This window comes from Panthera onca, chromosome A2 (genome assembly GCF_046562875.1).
Source record: "Panthera onca isolate mPanOnc1 chromosome A2, mPanOnc1 haplotype 2, whole genome shotgun sequence".
Lineage (NCBI taxonomy): Eukaryota > Metazoa > Chordata > Mammalia > Carnivora > Felidae > Panthera > Panthera onca.
Window position 1 is genome coordinate 4211309 of NC_138340.1, and position 17993 is coordinate 4229301.

The 17993-nt window shown below is 48.8% G+C and overlaps 1 protein-coding gene across 1 annotated transcript in view; it reads left to right on the forward strand.

Moving 5' to 3' along the window:
• The first annotated feature begins 576 nt into the window (after positions 1-576).
• CATSPERD (catsper channel auxiliary subunit delta) overlaps positions 577-17993 on the forward strand; it is a 43176-nt gene continuing 25759 nt past the window's right edge. Inside the window, exons 1-8 of the mRNA XM_060629951.3 lie at positions 577-731; positions 2902-2956; positions 4035-4111; positions 7864-7936; positions 8682-8796; positions 12347-12414; positions 13257-13370; positions 16990-17073. Coding sequence (XP_060485934.2) covers positions 658-731; positions 2902-2956; positions 4035-4111; positions 7864-7936; positions 8682-8796; positions 12347-12414; positions 13257-13370; positions 16990-17073 — 660 coding nt within the window. The 5' untranslated portion in view covers positions 577-657. The remainder of the gene's footprint in view (positions 732-2901; positions 2957-4034; positions 4112-7863; positions 7937-8681; positions 8797-12346; positions 12415-13256; positions 13371-16989; positions 17074-17993) is intronic.

Here is a 17993-nt window from a genome sequence, read left to right on the forward strand (position 1 = left end):
TCCTCTCGCCCGGCTAGTGCGCACGTGAAGCCCGGCGCGTGCCTGGGCGCCAGCGGGGGGCGTGGAACCAGAAGCGACGGGGGTGGGGCTTGCAGGAGCGTGGGGCGGGGCCCAGTCTTCCCGCTACATTCCCTCCCCTCCCCCGGCCTCCCAGCTGACGCGCTCAAAGCCCTTTTGGGTCAAGTTGGGGGGGAGGGGGGGGCGTTGGCACGCTCCAGGGCCCCTGGAGCCACTAGTGCTGCAAGCGCACCTGTAAGAACTTGTAGGCAGCCCCGTGTATACACTTGGGTTTTGGCGCACGGGCGACAGGCGCTCAGGCTGCGGAGCGCGTCCCGGTGGGCAGATTCGGGCTTCCCGGGGCACGCTGTGCGCATGCTTACACCAGCCTGCTCATGCGCGACTGTGTGCGGGGGGGCCCCGGTGCTGAGTTCAGGGGACGACGAACGCACGCTCCAACTGGTGAGAGCGCGAGCGCCAGGGCGCTCACGTCCACGGGGGGCGGTTGAGGTGGGCGGCTCCGCGTTCCCTGGGAGACGAAGTGCGCCTGCGCTGGCGGCCGAGTGCGCAGGCGCAGGCTCCAGTCGGCGCCTGCCCAAACCGTGAGGCGACACCCAGCGGCGGTTGAGGTGCCTTCGCGCCGGCGGTTCTGGATACGAGATGCTGGTGTTGATGCTGGTGGCGGCTGCGACCTTGCGGCTCTGCTTGGTGGCCGGAGCTCAGCAGCTGTGCCGGTGGGGCTGCCCTCCCCGGGGAGGGGTGTTGCCCAGGGTCGGGGAGGGGGCCGGCTTGTCCTGGAGCGGAGGCTTCCCAGTTTCTAGTTCTAGGAATCGAACTTGGTGTTGCCCCTTCTTTCTGCCCAACTCCAGCCCTTCACCAAGTCCCTCCACTGCCACATCAAAGCTTGGGCCCGATTCCCACCCCTTTGGGCCACGTCCGCCGCCACCGCCCCAGGCCGTGCGCTGCTTTCCCTCGCCCGCTCTGGCCGCAGGAGGGATTTGTAAACGAGTCTGATCTCGTCTTTCCCCTGCCCGGATTCTGTGGCACCCAGGATAAAGCCTAAGTTCCTTGAGCGGCCAGCGTTTTCCCGCATGATCTGCCCCAGGCTTTCCTCGACAGCAGCGCTGCTGACATTTGGGGGCCGTCCTGTACATTGTAAGATGTTGAGCAGCATCCCTGGCCCCCACCCACCACCGCCGGTAGCGAGCGCTTGCTTCCCCAGGCTTGACAACCAACCAAAAATGTCTCCAGCTACTGCCAAGTGTCCCCTGCAAATTTGGGAACCACTGATGTGGCCCCTGCCCACCCGTGAATCAGTGCTCCAGTCATCTCAAGTCAAACTCCGTCCAGCCTTGGGGGACAGGGGAGTCGGTGTTTGCTACTCGTTCTGCCTGGCACACTTTTGCTTCCATGACTGGTTCCTCATTCTGATCCTGACTTAAATAGCACCTCTTTTTTTTTTTTTTTTTTAATGTTTATTTATTTTTGAGACACACACAGAGCACGAGCAGGGGAGGGGCAGAGAGAGAGGGAGACACGGAATCTGAAGCAGGCTCCAGGCTGTGAGCTATCAACACAGAGCCCAACATGGGGCTGGAACTCAACTGTGAAATCATGACCAGAGCGGAAGTTGGCCGCTTAGCTGCCTGAGCTACCCAGGGGCACCGAGTACATCTTATTTACAGCGCCCCCACCCCCTACCGGTTTTTGCTATCAACCACTAACTTCTGTTACTGTTTTGACAAATGTTTTGTCTACTGCTGTCAGTAGAATATCAGCTCCATGAGGGTATGGAGTATTTATCTCACTCCTTACTCAGAACATGTTTAGATTTTGGTAAATATCAGATCAGTGAATACTGTTTGCAGGGTGCCACGGAGCTAGTCAGATGCTAAAGCCGAGTTCCTGCCCTCTGGCAAACCCTGCCTGGAGTAAGCTGTTCGGCAGGGCCCTGTCTGCCCATGGAATAGTAGATGTGAGCTTCTGGTGCATGGCCTACCTTGACCTTTACAACAAAGTCCATGGGCAGTAATTCCTTAACGTTCTAATAATAATTTTTTTTAAGATTGTTTTTAAATATTTATTTTGGAGAGAGGGAGAGACAGTGCAAGCAGGGAGGGGCAGAGAGGAGGGAGACCCAGAAGTCAAAGCAGGCTCCAGGCTCTGAGCAGTCAGCACAGAGCCCGATGCGGGACTCGAACGCATGAACCACGTTCATGACCTGAGCCAAAGTTGGAGACTTAAGCGACTGAGCCACCCCGGAGCCCCAACCTTGTTTTATAGATGTGAAAACAGACCCAGCAAAATTAAAGACACACTTACCTAAAGACACAAAACCAGCAAGTGAAAAGTAGAGGTCTCCAGCAAGTTTTACCGGTGGGATTTGTCTCCACACTTGAAAAGACGGTTCTATCCAATTCTCCCATTTCGTCACCCTGGTTCTCCAAGTGTGGTCCTCGACCAGCAGCATCAGCATCACCTGGGAATTTGTTAGAATTCCCTGGATCTACTGAATCGGAGGTGGGGCCCAGCAATCTGTGGTTTATCAAGCCTCCAGGTGCTTTTGGCACACGTCAAGATGCTGTACCAACATTTTCCAGCCACCAGCACCGTCTCCCTGCCCCTGGCCACAGCCAAAAAAACCCCAAAAACCTGGGAGTAGGAGTTCCTAATATGGGGTCTGCAAATGCGCCTTTATGAGCTCTTGGGAGTTACGTCCCCATTTTTGTGTATACCTAGGTCTGTCTGTGGGAGAGAAAGGCCCACGGTTGCACCAGATTTTCCAGGGGCTCCCATGACCCTAAAGCATCAGGAACAGGTGCTTTAGAGTTAGCCAAGAGGTACCTTGGTAGGAGTCATGCTGAATAAAAATGACAGACGGTTTCTCTTGTCACTTACCTCTAGTATTCACACGGTGAGGACAGGAAAGGTGTTTCATGTTAGTCGGCAAATTCAAGGGGTATGTGGCTCCATACTTCAGTCTCATTTTTCACTTCCAGAACTAACACTTCCTAGTGTTTCTTGGGTGTCAGTGTTGTGTCAGGCACAGAACACGATCTAATCCCCACCACTGCGCTTTGAAGTAGAGATTCATCTTTCCCGTTTCACTAAAGAACTAGTTGAAAGAGATCAAGTAACATGAAGAAAGCCAGGAGGTGGAAATGGGTTTAGAACTCAGATCACCTGAGTTTTTCTCCAGTTTCATTTAATTTTAACTCTGGAGTAACAGGAAGCGGACTGTTACTTTGCGTAAATAACGCGGTGCAAGAGGGCACTTTTTTTTTTTTTTTTTAATTTTTTTTTCAACGGTTTTTATTTATTTTTGGGACAGAGAGAGACAGAGCATGAACGGGGGAGGGGCAGAGAGAGAGGGAGACACAGAATCGGAATCAGGCTCCAGGCTCTGAGCCATCAGCCCAGAGCCTGACGTGGGGCTCGAACTCACGGACCGCGAGATCGTGACCTGGCTGAAGTCGGACGCTTAACCGACTGCGCCACCCAGGCGCCCCATGAGGGCACTTTTTTTTCACCCTCTGTGCCCTACGATGCACAAAGAATTAGTTCATCAGCTAAAGTGCGTTTCCTCCTGACATGGCATTATTTCAGAAGCGATGTCTGCATTTCTAAATCCTCTCCAAGTGCCTGCTTTCTACCTTGTTCGCTTTATAATTCCCCGTCCTCTGACCTCTCTGTCGAATAACTGATCGTATGTATGTAAGTAAGCAGTAACATACATAAGGAATGAGATATGAATCATTAGCCTGTGAATCTCTTTTAACTTTATCTTGACCTAATTATAGATTCACGGCAAGTTGCAAATACAGCACAGAGATGTCTCAGGTACCCTTCACCCAGCTTCCCCTCCCCCACCGCATGACAGCTGACTAACCAGTGTGTGATATAAAAACAGGAAAATTACATCGCTATTATCCACCTACCTCAATTTCGCCTTTACACTTTCAATGTTTTATATTTGGAAATTGCTTCTCGTCGGGTGCTTATTACTGATCTTAAGATTTGTGTGACTGTCTCTCTAGGACCATCTGTATTTTTCATCGAGGACACCACGCTTGATTAAACATCCTTGCAAGAAAAACATAGCCCTGTATCTAGGGTAAGTGACCTTTTTATGTCCTGTTACCGTCCTTTCTGTTAAAACGTGAGATCTGCCCTCATTCATTCATCCATTCATTCAACAAACGTTACGGAAGATGGCTCTCCGTCCTGTGTTGCTGGTTACTGGTCTGTAGGGAGCTCGGAGTTGGTGTGGGGGCCAAAGGAAGAGAGAGGAAAACACCGGCAAATAAACTAAAATGATCACAACACTGCGGTGCCTCCTGTCAGAGATCCTTGGTATAATTAGTCATCACGGGGGCCCGAGCACGCAAAGCGATGGCAACACCGTGACGGCGTAGTCACTGGGGCATCACATGTCCAGCAGCCAGAGGTTCTGGTGAATCCGGTGGGAGGAGAGAAAGGGCGGTCGGAAAGCAGGAGACCTACAGGCTGAGGAAGGCAGGAGCCAAGGAGGGGAGGGATGTCACGGAGAAGGCAGGGCACGTGGGTGGGGAAAACAGCCAACACAGCAGCGGGGCAGATGGGAGAGAAAGCAAGGACACAGAGGTCCAAGGTTGATGGCACTCTCTCCGGAAGCCAAGACAGACCGAAGAGAGAAGAAAGGTCACCAGAGAGAGAGAGGCTGCGTAGTGAGGGAGGCAGAGTCTGGACATGACTGCTGGTGGGAAGGCCTGGCCGAGGGGATGGCCACGGAAGGGGGGAGGGATGGGACCAGGCCCTGGGCCAAGTGAGGACTCAGCTACTCCTGATAAGATGTGAATTCCGTCCTTCCTTGAAAGTTGATCTGCCACTCGTGGCTATCTAAAGTTTCCATCAGCAGCTGAATGGATCAACACAGGGTGAGGCACCCACACCCTGGAACGTTACTCAGCTTTAAAAAGGAAGGACATTCTGGGGCACCCAGGTGGCTCAGTGGGTTGAGCCCCCGACTCTCGACTTCAGCTCAGGTCATGATCCCTGGGTTGTGGATTCAGTCCCCTGCATCGGGTTCCACACCCGATGGAAACAGGTGGAGCCTGTTTAGGATTCTCTCTCTCCCTCCGGCCCTTTCTCCGGCTCATGTGCACTCTCTCACTCGCTCTCAAATAAAAAATAAAAATAAAAAAGGGAAGGACATCCTGCCACCATGTGGATGGACCCTGGGGTCACTGTGCACAGTGACAGAAGCCAGACACAGAAAGACACATCCTGCGTGACCCCACTCGCAAGGGGTCCCTAGAGGAGTCCCGTCCGCAGAGACAGAGAGTGGATGGTGAGAGCCAGGGGTGGGGCAGGGGCAGGGAATCAGTGCTTCATGGGGACAGAGTCTCAGTCTGGGGAGATGGAAAGTTCTGGAGACGGATGGCGGGGGCAGCTGCACGACAGTGTGACTGTGCTCAGTGCCACCAAACTGCACCCTAAAGAAATGATGATAATGGTCTATTTTATGTATATTTTATCACCATTAAAATAAGTTTGAAATACAGATTTTATATTGTGTGTATTGTACTGCCATTAAAAAAATTAAACAAAAAATTTAATTAATTAAAACTAAATACAGTGAAAAAGCCACAAACTAACCACATTTCAAGCACTCAGTGTAGCTGGTGGCAACCGTGTCGGACAGCTTTCCATCATCATGTCTGCTTTAGAGCAGGAGTCACAAACTGTGGCCTCCCAGGCACATTCAGCCTGCCATCTGATTTTGCCGGGCTGGCAAGATAAGAATCGTCTTTACATCTTTATATGATTGGAAAAAAAATCAAAAGTAGAATCATATTTTGTGACGTGAACTGATGTGAAATTCAAATTTTTTTTTTTTTAATGTTTACTTACTTTCGAGAGACAGAGAGACAGAGCGTGAGCCGGGGAGGGGCAGAGAGAGAGGGAGACACAGAATCTGAGCTGTCAGCACAGAGCCCGACATGGGGCTCGAACCCACAAGCCGCGAGATCATGACACAAGCCGAAGTCAGATGCTCAACCGACTGAGCCACCCAGGTGCCCCATGAGACATTCTAATGTTTAATAAAATTATGGAATGTCACGTTTTGCCTATCGTGCTGGTGAGGATGAGGGCAAACGTGGATGAGGCCAAAGTGGGTCCCCCTCCTGTGGGGGACAATTTGGCAGAATCTGTCAAAATGGTCAGCACATGTTCTCAGACACGACGATCCCGTTTCTTGCCAGTTAACCTAAAATTATAACTTGTTGATATTCCTAGAGCACATGCTTCCTGAGACCTTTGGGTGGAGAACAGGAAGCAGAGAGGGGAGACAGCAGAAGGACACAAGTGAGGGGCTGAGGCTGTGGTCCAGAGAGAGACCTGGGAGGCAGCACTGGAGGGAGACAGGGGGAGAATAACGGGACATGGAATCTGGTGGCTCAGAGGAGAAAGAGTCTTGGGGGTGGCTCCACCCAACAATCCATGATGTTCTTTTCTCCCCCAGTGTTTTATTGGTTTTGATGTCAGCTGGATACTTGCTGAAAGTATCTCACCCTGTAAAAGAAACAATATAAAGGTAAAAATAACAGAGAATCCTATCACTCTCATTCAACTATGTATTGGAGGTCCCAGCCAATGCACTATGACAAGAGAAAAATGTGAAATACAAAACACATTAGAAAGAGACAGCATTTTGCCAAATCCAAAGAACTAACCAGCAGCACTGAGTACAGCAGGATGGCCAAATACAACACAGATATTAAAAACATCAACACCTCTCAGGGCACCTGCGTGGCTCCATCGGTTGAGCATCTGACTCTTGGTTTCAGCTCAGGTCGTGATTTCACGGTTTGTGGGTTTCAAGCCCCATGTCAGGCTCTCTTCTGTCAACACCAAGCCTGCTTGGGATTTCTCTCTCCCTCTCTCTCTTCCCCTCCCCTGTTCACATGTGAGCCTGTGCACTCACTCACATTCTCTTTATCTCAAAAAATAAACATTAAAAAAAAAAAATCAACACCTCTCTCGTAAACTAGCCATGAACACTCAAAAAAAGCAGTTATGAAAAACATCATTCCCAGTGACAACAAAAACTTTAAAACACATAAGAATCAACTCAGCAATTCCTTTCTGTCTAAAACCATAAAACTCTCCTGGAGGGGACAGGAGAAAGAGCTCTGGATAAGGAAGCAATATACCATGTTCATGGATGGCCTTTCACTTGTTTCTTTCTTTCTTTTTTAGTTTATTTATTTATTTTGAGAGAGAGAGAGAGTGCAGAGGAGGAGCACAGATAGAGGGAGAGAGAGAGAATTCCAAACAGGCTTTGCACTGTCAGCGCAGACCTCAATGCGGGGCTCAAACCCACAAACCGTGAGATCATGACCTAAACCAAAATCAAGAGTCTGATGCTTAACCGACTGAGCCACCGAGGCACCCTGATGAATTTTCACTCCTTAAAAGTTTTCCTGCCTGAGGGAACACATTGTTTCTTTCATACACACACATTCCTAGTCTGAAACCTTTTACTTCAGTGGGATTAGAATCATATAAATGGCAAAACTGAAGTTCATCCTGGGTAAGGCAAGTGTCACATATATAAAAGATGTCATTTATATAATTTTATATTTGACATGGTCACACTTTTAAAATAATGTTATTTCAAGAATGCAAATATCCAGTCTATAGAAGTTTACTCATGCAAAAACAGATAGATGGATAGATAGATAGAACTTCAATGGTTCCTTGTTAAAAAAAAGGGGGGGGGGTATTTTGTTTCAACAGAACATTTTTAGAGTGCCTATCTTTGTCTCTTTTCTTTTCTTGTATGAAATTGTCCTAATTTAACTCTTTTATTGTCTATTTCAGAAGACAAATTTTTTTCACAAGAGATAATTTCAAAAGTAGTCTCCTTCCACTTTCCCTCCCTACATCAATAAAGGTAGTTATTTTACTTAACCATCTGAAAGATTCCCAACATAGTAACTCTTGGGGGGGGGGGGAGGGGGGAGATACAGTTTGGAAATATCACACTAGTCTGTTTTTGTAAGCCTGGGGGCTTATATTACAATGTACCTCTTGAAAGACATTAAGAGCAATTTCTAAGCCAGAGGAAGGATTGATTCTATTCTAGTCCTATTCTATTCTATTCTATTCTATTCTATTCTATTCTTTTTCCTGAAAAAAAAAAGAGACAATTCTGAAGAGAATTGGAAGTGTGTGAGTTAAGGATAGATTACATACAGTAATCTTGGGCCCTCCCTTAATTGTCCTAAACCAAAACAGAAAAACTTTTACCCTCTCAGTAACTACCCTGAGAAATTCTACCACTGGCCCCTAGCCGAAGAAGGTTTTGCCATCAATTAGAATGCCAATATTTCTCTTATAAGCGACATGTTTATCATTTATGCTCATCGTTTGTTACTTACTCTTTAGGCTTTACCCTCAGAGAAGGTTTTGGTAAGGAAGAAAGGGATTAGAGAGAATTCAGGTATCCGAGGGCACCAAACACCAACTCCAACCGCCCAGTTTTGGCTCCGACCCCAGGATATACCATTCCCAGCACCTAGGAACCACACAGCTCTTGCTATAGCATGCATGTCTCTTAAATGTGCATCTAGACGTCTTACTTCCCGAATCCTCTCAAAAGATGCACTCACGGATCTCCTATGTGTCGTTATTTTTAGGTCGGCGTACCGGAAGTAACATCGGCACATATCGCTGGCTCGGTGTTGCTGTTAGTAGTGAATCAAAAAGTCTATGTTTATGATTACGAGGCCAATTTCTGGAACGCATCTATAGGTATATGTGTGGTTTTTAAAAAAATTTTGTTGGCGATCATCCGAGAACAGGTTGTTGATTTTGGAAATACAAACAGTGCTGCTCCTTGGATGTCAGCCCCTGGACGTCACCTTGTTCTTTAAAATTCAAATGAAAATTGGTTACACGGTGGGAACCTGGTGTTTCTGTCCAGGATCGTGGTTACGAGCCACAAAATCCCGCTCTGACTGATTGGAGTCAATGAGGGACATCAACGGGAACTGCGTGGGAGTGGATGTCAGGAAGGATCGAGGAGGGCCGAGAATGGCTTGTACGCACTTGGTGACAAGCCTGGGTGATGGGAATATTCAGTCCCACCTACTGCATGTTAGGGACAGAGAACAGGAGAGAAGGTAAGCCATATGAAGAGAGAGAAAGAAGAGAACCATCACGTAGCATGCAAGGCGGCAAGGTTGAGAATGAAGACAAGGAAGATACTATTCTTTGGAAAAGAAGGATGGTTGGGTACCCATTGAGATGAGAAAGAAAGAGGTCCATCAAGGTTTCTCAACCCTACTGCTGCTGACATTTAGGGCCAGGTCATTCTCGGGGGGGGGGGGGCTGGCACCCTGGGCACTGTGGGGTGTAGGGCATCCCTGTCCCCACCCACCCCATGTCAGGAGCGCCCCTCCACCGATGCATCCCGACACCCCAAATGTCCCCAGATATCACCGAGTCCAGAGCCACCGGGCTGGTAGATCGCCATCTGGCAGCTCGTTCATCTTTTGCTTCCCTCGTGTTAGTTTTGGCAAAAGATTGTGGGCCCCACGAGACGGAACCTGGCCCAGCCAGTGTGGTACCTGCCAGGTGTCTGCTGAGCCCTGGCCGGCGAGGGGCCTGCAGCCCTGAGAGGGACCGAGAAGCACAGCAGAAGAGCCACACCTTGGCTTGGCCTCTGTCTGACTTTTCTCGAGCGCGTTCCAGGGTGACCTCCAAGAACAAGGCGACCGAATACACGGATCCCGGATACGTGGGGGCCGTGCGCAGGCGCGGTGTGGACTGCGGGCTGGTAGAGAACGTACGTATCCCCGAGTGGGGCTGCGAACCCGACGGTAGTTCCAGGCCACAGAAACTGCTGTGACCAGCCTTGGGGCCGTCTCATCGATTTTCACATCCAAACCAAATACAGAGCTGCCTCCAGAACATGAGCCCATCCGCTCTTTACAGCACTCACTGCCCGCAGCCAAACTGCCTCCTGGCCCTCCCCGCTTCCTCCCTCCCAACTCTCCCAGGCTGGCTCCCTCTAGCTCTGCAGCCCTGTCCTCTTGCCGACCTTTGACCTTCGGTTCAGTTCTTTTCAATCTTAGCTTCATGCCTCTTTCTCCTTTGGCGGGAGGTGGTGCGGGGGAGGAAAGTGTAAAATTCACATAAAAACTGGCCATTTCCAACCATCTTAAAGTGTACAAAGTACTCTGGCATTTAGAACACTCGCAATGTTGCACAATCATCACCTCTGTCTAGTTCCAGAACATTCCGTCACCCCAAGAAGAGACACTCCCCCATTAGCCGGCACCTCCCCCCCAGCCCCAGTCCCAGCCCCAGCCCCTGGCAGTCACGGTCCCCCTTCCTGTCTGTGGATGAGCCTGTGCTGGACGTTTCGCACACATGGACTCACACCCCTTGTGGCTTTTTTGTATCTGGTTCCTTCCCCCAGCGTCGTGTGTTCGAGGTTCCTCCCCATTTTGGCCGGTGTCACTGCCTCTCTCCTTTTAAAGGCTGAATAATGTTCCCCCGTGTGGATGAACCACTTTTGTTTATCCGTTCATCAGCTGGTGGACGTTCGGTTGGTTTCGTTCTTTTGGGTATTCGTGAATAGTGCTACTATGCACCTTTGTGCGTGAGTTTGTGTGTGGATGTAGGTTTTCAGTTCCCTGGGGTAATATAACTGAGGAGAGCAGGTGCCGGGCCATGTGGAAACTCCATGTTTTAATTTATCGAAGGAACCATAAGGGTTCCTCGTAACATAAGTCAGTCTGCTCTCCGTCCTTCCCCTTTTCTTCCTAACTTTCTTTAATAGCATCCAAAGGGCTAACTCCCCACCCTGGCTCCCACCACATACCTTCTGTCTCTGTGGACGAGACTCCCCTGGGATCATATAAGTGAACTCATACAGGATTTGTCCTTTCGTGTCCGGCTTATTCTACTGAGCATCATGTCCCCAAGGCTCATCCATATTCTAATAGGTGCCAGAATGTTCTATCTCTTTTTTTTTTAAGTTTATTTATTTATTTTGAGAGACAGAAAGAAGGCATGAGTGTGGGAGGGGCAGAGAGAATCCCAAGCAGGCTCTGCACAGTCAGCACAGAGCCCAGTGCGGGGCTTAAACCCACAAACTGTGAGATCGTGACCTGAGCTGAAGTCAGATACTTAATGGATTGAACCACCCTGGTGCCCCAGAATGTCCTGCCTTTTTAAGGCCAATTAATATTCCGCTGCGTGTATACGTGACGTTTCTGTTCGCCCATTCATCTGCCGCTGGACCCTTGGGTTGCTTTCTCCATGTTTCAGTTATTGTGAATAATCCTGCCATGAAGCACGGGGGGCGCGTGTGCAAATATCTCTTTGTGTCTCTGCCTTCAGTTCCTTTGGGCATAGACCCAGAAGTGGGATTTCCAGAGCCCTATTTTCAATTTTTTTGAGGTACCGTCACCCTGTTTTCCATGCCCCGGGCACCAGCTTACATTCTCACCAACGGTGCACAAGGGTTCCAGTCACTCCCCACCCTCGCCAACGCTCGTGTGCTGTGTCTCCGATAATAACCATCCTGATGTGTGTGTGGGCTACCTCACTGTGGTCTTGCTTTGCACTTCCCTAATGATCAGGGATGTCGAGGGCAGCTTTTCATGTCTTGTCGGCCACGTGTATATTTTCCTAGGAGCTGAAGCTTCTGCTTTTAACATAGAATCCACAAGGGGCGCCTGGGTGGCTCAGTCGGTTAAGCGTCCGGCTGCCGCTCAAGTCAGGATCTCACGGTTCATGAGTTCGAGCCACGCGTCGTGGGGCTCTGTGCTGACAGCTCAGAGCCCGGAGCCTGCTTCGGATTCTGTGTCTCCCTCTCTCTGCCCCTCCCCAGCTTGTACTCTGTCTCTCTCTGTCTCCCTCTCAAAAATAAACATTTAAAATAACTGAAACAGAATCAATGAATGCCTCGCCAAGAGGAAGGAGCCTTTCCTGCCATTTTGGCAGGGTCCTAAGAGTTCCTGCAAAGCCAGTGGTTCTCAGCTCTGACGGCTGTGTCCCTCAGGTGACGCTTGCCATTGTCTGGAGATACTGCCCACAACCGAGAACGATCTGGCCCCAAATGTCAGTAGGGTCAAGGCTGAGAAACCCCGCTCTACCCTTTTCCCTGGAAATTAGGGAACTCGCGTTTTTTATGATTTATATTTTCTTCTAAGTAGTCTCCATGCCCAACATGGGGCTCGAACCCACAACCCAAGACCAAGAGTCGCAGGCTCTTACAACAGCCAGCCAGACGCCCCACAAACTCATGTTTTTGTTTTTGTTTTTTTTTTTAATGCTCTTTCCCTTTTAGGTATAGAACACCCTGTTTCACATATTTCTGGTGATAATTGTTGTTACAGCGGACATCCCTTTTGTGTGGTGAGTATACAGTGTGTAGCCTGTCCATTTTTACAGTGCTTTGAACATAGATAATTAAGAATGAAAATAAGGACAGAGTAAGCCATGAGGGCTGGCACATCAAGTCCCAGGATGGGCTTGGGCAATGTCTCTTCTCCACGGTTCAGGAGAGGGATCCCCTGGCTGGCAGGAATATATCCACCTTTGTTCCTTTTTTTTTTTTTTTTTAATGTTTATTTATTTATTTTGAGAGGGAAAGTGTGTGCACAAGTGGGAGCAGGGCAGAGAGAGAGAGAGAGAGAGCAGCAAAGAATCCCAACCTGGATCCCAACTGTGAGGAGAGCCCAATGTGGGGCTGGATCTCATGAACCACAAGATCACGACCTGAGCCGAAATCAAGAGTCGGATGCTCAACAGACTGAGCCACCCAGGTGCCCCCTACTCTCTCTCTCTCTCTCTTTTTTTTAAATAAGTTTCTTCCTTTTTTAAACTTGATATTTTGAAATAATTACAGACCCTACAAGAAGTCCCATGCCCCCTTTACCAATGGTTCTTCCAATGGTTCCATCTAATGTAACTACAGTATAAAACTAAAACTTGGGGGGCCCCCGAGGGGGCACCTGGGGGGCTCAGTCAGTTAAGCGTCTGACTCGATTTCGGCTTAGTTCATGACCTCAGGGTTTGTAAGTCTGAGCCCCATGTGGGGCTCTGTGCTGACAGCACTCAGCCTGCTTGGGATTCTCTCCCTCTCTCTGCCCCTCCCCTGCTTGCTCTCTCTCTCTCTCTCTCTTTCTCAAAATAAGCAAACATTTAAAAACTTTAGGAAAAAAAGTAAAGAGACTTCTATGTGTCTGTTCTTCCAGGATATAAGTAATTCCGTGTTTGCTTATTTGCATGGAGATCAGATATCTCAGACCAATGTGTATTTCTCAAACACCCGGGGATACACATTTCAGAAGTTTGCCTACGAAAGACAGGTATGTTCAATTTGGTAGGAACGTGAACAGCAAAATCAACAAATAGATATTTACCTCCTGCATGGTGGGGGTAATCAGCAGTCGCTGGGTGGCCAAGGGCTTTTCTCTCTTTAAAGAGTCCAGCTGGCTGGGAGGGTAGGGGAAATTCAAGGTCCAAGGAGCTGGCTAGGGAGACTAGGGAGTTAGGAAAGGATACAAAAGGTGTTAGGTCATAGGACACTGTGGTAAAGCCACAGTAAAGGCTGCACAGTAATTATGGCCCTTAACCCCAGGCCCATCCAAAGATCCGTACCATCAGGCACCATCATCATTCCAATTATACAGACGAGAGAACTGTCCTGTGTCGAATATATGCCCCACCCTCCCCAAATTAGGTTCATCCAGAACCCCAGAGACCTCAGAGTGTAACCTTACTTGGAAACAGGGTCTTTGCAGATTTAGTTAGTTAAGATGTGGTCACACTGGACCAGGGTGGGTCTTAAATCCAAAGGGACTGGTACCTTGTAAGAAAAGGAGAGGACACGGGGAGACCCGCACAGAGAAGAGGGCCGTGTGAAGACACAGGGAGACCCTGCAGGGGTGCGGCTACAAGCCAAGGGATGCCGAGGATTACTGGCCACCACCAGGAGCTGGAAGAGAGGTGTGGCGTGGCTTCTTCCTCAGCCTCGGCAGGAGCCGGCTCTGCCAACACCAGACTTCTAGCTTCCACAAAGGTGACGGTAAATTTCCGTGGTTTTAAGCCATCAAGCACATGGCAGCCCCAGGAAACCGATAGAGGGGTGAGGGCCCAGAGGAGTGCAGGGCAGAGCTGGGATCCCAACAGCTGGAGTGGACAGGCTGCTGGGGTAGCCCAGGGGATGAGGGATTTTGTTCTGAGGCAGAGAATGGCCTCACCCCCCAAACACTCGGGAAGTATGTGCAAAGGAAGGAAGAAAGAGTCTACTCTGCTCACAAACTCTGTGTCCCAAACGCTATTTCTCTGCCCTGCCCAGGAGGCCCAAGGGAGCCTAGAACCTAACTGACTACATACTTTCATCCGAAAGTAGGCCTAGAAGGACTCAGGGTTAACATGTGTGATTCGTTGAAAACTGTCATCACTAGAAACACCGAAAGGTAGATAGGTAGTAGATGATAGATAGATAGATAGATAGATAGATAGATAGATAGATAATAGATAGCTAGAGATAGATAGATAACAGACAGATGATAGATAATAGTTGGATGATAGATAATATAGATAGATGACAGATAATAGGTGATAGATGATAGATGATAGATACATAGATGATAGGTAATAGATGATAGATAGATACATAGATAGATATAGATAGATGATAGATACATAGATGATAGATAGCTAGATATAGACAGATAGATAGATGATGATAGAGAATAGATAATAAACAGATGATAGATAATAGTTGGGTGATAGATAATATATAGATGATAGATAATAGATGACAGATAATATAGCCAGATGATAGATAATAGATAATAGATGATAGATAAAGTGATAGATAATAGATAATAGATGATAGATAAAGTGATAGATAATAGGTAGATGATAGATGATAGAGAGATAGATAGACAGACAGACAGACTGATAATAGGAATTGGCTCACACGGTCATGCGGGCAGAGAAGCCCCCACAGCCTGCCATCTGTGAGCTGGAGAACCAGGAAGTCTGGTTGCGCTGTTCAGTCTGAAGACAAAGGCCCGAGAACCAGGGAACAGCAATTCCCAGCGTCTGAAGGCCCAAGAACCAAAAGCTCTGGTGTCCAAGGGCAGGAGAAGATGGACATCCCAGCTCAAGAAGAGAGAAAAATTCACCCTTCCTCCTCCTCTTTGTTCCATGTAGGCCCCCGACAGATTGGGTGATGCCCACCCAGACTGGTGAGAGTGGCCTTCTTTGTTGGGTCTATTGAATTGAATGCTAATCTCTTCCAGAATCACCCTCACAGACACACCCAGAGATAATGTTTTACCGGCTCCCTGGGCATTCCTTAGCTCCATCCAGCTGACACATACAACGAACCAACACAAGTCCACCCCTGGTCAGCTTGGCATCCATACACATCTCCGTACTTCATCTCCAAATAAAGACACTGACAAGGTCGTCATTCTGCCCAACACAATACAACTATCCTAAGTACAACCAAAAATGCACTCCTCCCCTCCCCAGGGGAGAAGGTCAAGTTCTAGGTGATGTTTACTCTTCTCCGCGATGTCCCCTTCACTCAAACACCAATTATTAACACAGTAGTCTTCCTGCTGTGTGTGCGCGCATGCGTGCATGTGTGGTTATTGTTATTTTTGTGCCGAAGGGCTGAGATTCCAAGCAATCGTCATTCATCCCCTTGGGGTTCCGCCAGCAGGGAAGGAGTTGGCGTGTCTGGTGGGGAGCTGATGGGCAACTCCTGCCAGTTGGGATGGATTGACTGCCTGCTTTGGTCAGCTTGGGCCACCACAACAGACCCCACAGACTGGGTGACTCAAGCAACAGACATTTATTTCTCATAGTTCTAGAGGCTGCAAAGTCCAAGATCGAGACACTGGCAGATTCAGCCCTTGGCGAGGGCTCTCTTCCTGATGGCCACCTTCACACAGAGAAGAGAGAACACTCTAGTGTCTCTTCTTACGAGGAAGCTAACCCCATCATCAGGGCTCCACTCTTATGACCTCATCTAAACCTAATTACCTACCCGAAGCCCCACCTCCAAGGACTATCCCATCGGGCTTGCTGGTTTGAATGTTTGTGTCCCTCCCCCCAAAATGCATGTGCTGCCGTTCTAGTGCCTTATGTGATGGTATTAGGAGGTGGGCCTTTGGGAGCATTTAGATCATGAGGGTGGAGTCCCCATGATTGGGATTAGTGCCCTTATAAAAGAGGAGCCACAGAGAGCTTGCTAGCCTCCTTCTGCCATGTGAGGACACAGCAAGAAGACTGTAACCCAGAAGGGCCTTCACGTGACCCACGCTGGCACCTTGACCTCAGATTTGCAGCCTTCACAACTGTGAGCAATAAACTTCTGTTGTTTATAAGCTACTGCGTGGCATTTTGGCCAAAATGCATTAAGCAGCCAAAATGTCCATTAGCAGCCAAAATGGACTAAGACGGGGGGTTATGACTTTAACATACGAATTTGGTGGGGGAACACAATTCAGTTCATGGCACTGTCTATATTAGAAAATTCCCATTAATAACTTAAGAGGCTTAAATAAAATAATAGTCCTTCTCTCTCTTACCCGGAGATGTCTGGAGGCAGCCAGCTGCGTTGTCCCATTGCCCCTAGGTTAGGGCCCTTGGGTGACCTCATGCCTCCACTTGGCTTCCAGACACTTTGCTGACCAACCAGAAATCAGGCATGAGGAACCAAGGCAGGAGGGAATGATTTAGGCAAGCATCTGGCAATCTGGGTCACACCACTTCCCCCAGCACGCCCCAAACAAGGCTGCCTTCATTCAAGATTCTGTCCTACATGCTACATTTCCCTAGAGGGGAAATAGACCAGAACAAAATAGACTTTCCTTCATTTTGGCTTATTAGGTAATCTGGAGTTAAAACCAAACACATGTTAATGATTTCTTCATATGTGGTGTGTTTCTGTTTGTTTCACAGGCAGAACTAGTCGGGTCTTTGGGTGGGGTCTTCTACTTTCACTCCTTGTCACAGGTTGGGCTGCTTCTCATTGACCAAGGGAAGGTGAGTAGCTTTGGACTGGGAAGAAAGACTTAAGTGACCTTTGCCCTAAGCCAGGTTTTCGTTAAAACCCACACACTTGGATTTTCATGTCTGAAATCCGTCTAGCTTTTCATTTACCTGTCTATCCATGTATCCATCTACCTAACCATCCATCCATCCATCCATCCATCCATCCATCCATCCATCCACCTATCCTGCCTACTTATCCATCCATCCATCCATCCCTTCATCCATCCCTTCATCCATCCACCCATCCATCCATCCCACTATCCCTCTACTCACCCATCCATCCATCCACCTACCCATCCATCCATCCATCCATCCATCCATCCAACCATCCATCCACCTATCCTGCCTACTTATCCATCCATCCATCCATCCCTTCATCCATCCACCCATCCATCCATCCCACTATCCCTCTACTCATCCATCCAACCATCCATCCATCCATCCATCCATCCACCTACCCATCCATCCATCCATCCATCCATCCATCCAACCATCCATCCACCTATCCTGCCTACTTATCCATCCATCCATCCATCCATCCATCCATCCCTTCATCCATCCACCCATCCATCCATCCCACTATCCCTCTACTCACCCATCCATCCATCCACCTACCCATCCATCCATCCATCCATCCATCCATCCATCCCTTCATCCATCCACCCATCCATCCATCCCACTATCCCTCTACTCATCCATCCATCCATCCATCCATCCATCCATCCACCTACCCATCCATCCATCCATCCATCCAGCCATCCATCCAGCCATCCATCCACCTATCCTGCCTACTTATCCATCCATCCATCCATCCATCCACCCATCCATCCATCCCACTATCCCTCTACTCACCCATCCATCCATCCATCCATCCATCCACCTACCCATCCATCCATCCATCCATCCCTTCA